Raw genomic sequence first — 4,324 nt, forward strand, 5'->3', positions numbered from 1 at the left:
TGTTAGAAACACATAAAATGAATACTTAGAAGTTATAGCTAATAAACATACCCACTACTAATAATTAAGACACCCTATGCCTAATTTTAGTTACAAATAGTAAAGGGTCTACTGAGATAAATTGTACGATGATTCAATGTAAACTTGATAAAATATGTATAAATTCAACAATCTATTCATAAATCCCCTGAACAAAATATAATCAAACAAGCTCCAAACAGAATCACAACAAAAGTCATCAAAAAAAATATAGCATCCATGAAAAAAAATGTTATCCAGTACAACAAATAAATAAAAATCATCACCCCCCTAACTCAAACATCAAGAAAACCCCATGAATAACAACTTTTTAAAAAAAATGAAGATTGAATCCATCTTATAAAGCAGAAAACTTAGGAACATGAACAGGAAACTGATGAATCTCATCAATCCAAGGATTCAAATTCTTTTCTTTTGAAGGATTAATAGTCTTCAAAGCTTTCCAAACAGCACTATTACACTTAAACCCTGATCCAAACGCAATCTGCCATGCTCTATCACCCTTTTTAATCCTTCCTTTAGCTTCTGAATAAGCTAATTCATACCATGGTGAACTACTTGAAGTATTCCCAAATCTATTCAATGTCATTCTTGAAGGCTCCATATGCCAATCAGAAAGCTGCAAATTCTTCTCAATTTCATCAAGAACAGCTCTTCCACCCGCATGAATACAAAAATGTTCAAAAGCAAGTTTAAAATCAGGAATATAGGGTTTAATCTTCATCCTCAAAACTTTTTTTCCAACCAAAGTTGCAAAAAAGAGTAATTGTTCAGACATCGGTAACACTAAAGGACCTAATGTTGTGATGTTGGTTTTTAATGCGTCTCCTGCAACTCCCATTAAATCTTTTGATAATGAAACTCCGATTTTCCCAATTGGGTCTTCCAATTGTGTTACGCATGAGAAACATTTGTCGTCTGAGCCTTTGTGTGTTCTTACTGTGTGAACGAGTTGATATTTTGAGGTTTTTCTGTCGGATGATTTGTTGGATAAGAGAATCGCAGCTCCTCCCATGCGGAATAAGCAATTGGAAACAAGCATTGATCTTTCGTTTCCGAAGTACCAATTTAAGGTGATGTTTTCCATGCTCATGACTAGCGCGTATGAATTAGGGTTTACTTGGAGAAGATCTTTGGCTAAATCAATAGCGATTAAACCAGCTGAACAACCCATTCCACCGAGATTGAAGCTTAAAATGTTGCCTCGAAGTTTGTAATGGTTGACGATCATTGAAGTTAAAGAAGGGGTAGGATTGAAGAGACTACAGTTAACTACTAAAATCCCGATGTCTTTTGGTTTGATACCTGTTTTTGCGAGGAGTTCGTCAATGGCGCCGAACATTACAAGTTCTGCTTCTTTTCTTGCTTCTTCCATGCATGGATTTGGGGGGATTCGAAGAACAGCTTCAGGGAGGTAAGTTGATTCGCCAAGACCGGATCTTTCGAGGATTTTTTTTTGAAACTCGAGACTTTGATCTGTGAACGTACCTGTTGATGTCGAACATTGAAGGAATTTTTGTCTTGTGCATTTTCGATCTTCTTCGGGTTTGTAGCAGGAGAAGTTTACAAGGTAAACTGGGCGAGGGCGAGTTAGGAAGTAGAGAGTTGATAGAAAGACTAAAAGGGTGGAGCATACGACGACCGATATGAGATTGAATCGGAGATGATCCCAAAGAACGTGAACATCTTCGAGAGAAAATGTCGACAGTTGAGCAGCGAGAATGACAACAAGAGGAGATAAGAACAGATACATTCCATGGGTTATCAGATAGTGATACCCTAGTTTTACATACTTGAGCTTCACGGATTTTTTGAAATCGGGAAGGTTTGAAGATGATGATTGTGAAATCAAGGGTTTGACTTCTGTAACGTCACTCATTTTTAGCAGAAACTCGATTCCGATCACAGCTATTAGTAGAACAGAAGAAAAAAAAAAAAAAAAAAAAGCAAGATCTGATTTATCAGAAACTCAAAAACCCATAATGACCTGAGATCTGGAACATCGAATCACAAACGAGGGTAGTTCCTGCAATCCGGGGATAAAATTCAACAAAAGAAATCAAGCTTTAACATGCTAAATCAACACTAAATCATCAAACATTACGACAGCTTGAGTGAAACCCGTAACTATTTAACCTAAATTAACGATAAATTAGAACAGATGCGATGATGAAATTGGTAATTAAGAAAGAAATCTAACCTGGAACAAGATGAATGTTGGCGGAGTGATCGATGAGAAAATGAATTGAGTAGGGAATGTGTGGAAAACGGAAGTGCCGCCTAGGTATTTAAAATGTGAAACAGAGAGTCATATGATGTTAATTGTGGCTGTCAGAATTGAATTCGACATTTGTAGAAGTTGCGGATTGAAGTGAAATTTGACTATAATTTATTGAATGAAAACCCTAATCACACTGATCCGATTGACAACGCACGATCACGAGAAATTTAGACGAAGCTTCTTATAGTTGTGCGAGTAGCATCTCAGATATTCCAATTAGCTAAAAAGTGACAATAATTTTAGTGGATATATGCTGACCCGGGATTTCAAATCATTCATATTTCATATATTGTTATTTTACTTTTTTTTTTTTTTTTTTATTATTATTATTATTATTATTATTATTATTATTATTATTATTATTATTATTTTTTTTTTTTTTTGTAAATCAAATTAATTTTTAAAGAAACTTAAATTGGTGATTGTTGTTTATATAAAAAATAATGAAGTGCAGATCTTATCAACGTGTCATTTTGTTTTAAAATGTCATTGATGTTTTTTTTATATAGTTTTAAGGGTTTAAAGTTAAAAAGATAACTTTCAGACAAAACGAATAGGCGAATCGACAGTGTTTTGTCTAGTGAGCCAAACCCTTTTCGTTCGCCACCTTATGGGAAGAGAAATCCATGAACTTTAAGAGCCAACCGGGTATTATTTATAGCCTAGGGAATCTCCAAGATAAACCCTAATTTGATTAATAAAATAATCAGATTTTATCTATTCATGACAATTATCCTTATCAATTATAGAAGGCTTCTAGAAATCCTAAAAACCATCTCAACCTTGTACATATCATGAATGGTTCTAGAATCGACTTTTCTTGTTCAATTATAAACAATTACAATTTAGCTATTACACATTTAGTTAATTTCAATTCATTCTAATTAGTAATAAAGTAATTCCAAACATTTCTAATTAATTCAAAATTTAATTATTAACTATTAACTATTTTTTAATTAAAATATTAACCATATAATATGTTTAAAAATATCATTTTATCTCTTTCCTAATATCAGTTCTAACTATTTATAGATTTTGAGGGCAACTCAAAATGGACTTTATTTTTATTCATTAAGATTATAACAACTTAGTTAATAACTTAGACACATTAATTTAACAGTCTCTCACTATATAAGTCATCAACTACAATTACATGTATAGACTTTGAATAACCAATAAAAGAGTTCTTTCTACAGCCACTGTCGAACTCTTATATAATCAAACGTCAACATAAGATAAATGATCAGCTGTTCCTTTGTTCTATAAGATATCGTATGGAAATGAGACATGAATATAAATCAATATCATATTCCAAGATTCTGTTTCCCAATTTTCGATTTATGATGATTGGATTCAGACTACTAATTGAACATGTCAATTTAGTCCGGATAAGGCCATGCATATGAATGTCAACATCAAATCATCAATGGGCCCAAAGATATATCTTTTCCTATTAATGCAAAAGGAACAAATAAAAATTGACTGCATAATTATAACATTTACTCCTTATATTTTATAACATCAAGTTACAGATGCATTAATGTAAACCAGTGCATAACAAATTTGCAAACTATAACTTATATATCTACGTTTGAAGAATATAAGATATTATCATCTTAGAATTGTCTGTGATTGGATCCATGAAGTTATCCATGAAGTTATCCATGATTGGATCCATGAAGTTATCCCTAAGCGTCAGTTTAACCAATACTTATAATCCCTATTTCCAAGTACTCTTGAATACTATAAAATCAATATGCAATGTCAAATCACCATGGACAATCTATAAATATTTCCATGATAATTTTAAGTCATTACTTACTTCCTAAAAGTATGATTGATTATGGCGTTTCGAATAAATTAATATTCAGGAAGTAATATGCAAAATGAAACACAATAATAAACTAATTGTATATGGTACTCCTGAATATAAATAATTCCATGTTATTTAATCACCATACAATTACCGATTTATTGATTGTATAAATGTTATGGGGTAATCAA

The 4,324-nt window shown here is 32.1% G+C and overlaps 1 protein-coding gene across 1 annotated transcript; it reads right to left on the reverse strand.

Moving 5' to 3' along the window:
- Window positions 1–235: 235 nt before the first annotated feature.
- LOC145000068 (3-ketoacyl-CoA synthase 11-like) lies at window positions 236–2,379 on the reverse strand. Its single transcript, XM_078959215.1, has 2 exons — window positions 2,240–2,379; window positions 236–2,065 (listed from the first exon to the last, which is right to left on the reverse strand). Exon 2 carries the CDS (start codon window positions 1,916–1,918, stop codon window positions 377–379), a length of 1,542 nt encoding a protein of 513 aa, XP_078815341.1. The 5' UTR covers window positions 1,919–2,065; window positions 2,240–2,379; the 3' UTR covers window positions 236–376.
- Window positions 2,380–4,324: the final 1,945 nt, after the last annotated feature.

This window comes from Lactuca saligna, chromosome 6 (genome assembly GCF_052625555.1).
Source record: "Lactuca saligna cultivar CGN05327 chromosome 6, ASM5262555v1, whole genome shotgun sequence".
Classification (NCBI taxonomy): Eukaryota; Viridiplantae; Streptophyta; class Magnoliopsida; order Asterales; family Asteraceae; genus Lactuca; species Lactuca saligna.

Bases quoted from the DNA above. Each gene is read 5' to 3' on its own strand.
- LOC145000068 (XM_078959215.1), bottom strand. From the start codon at position 1,918: ATGAGTGACGTTACAGAAGTCAAACCCTTGATTTCACAATCATCATCT.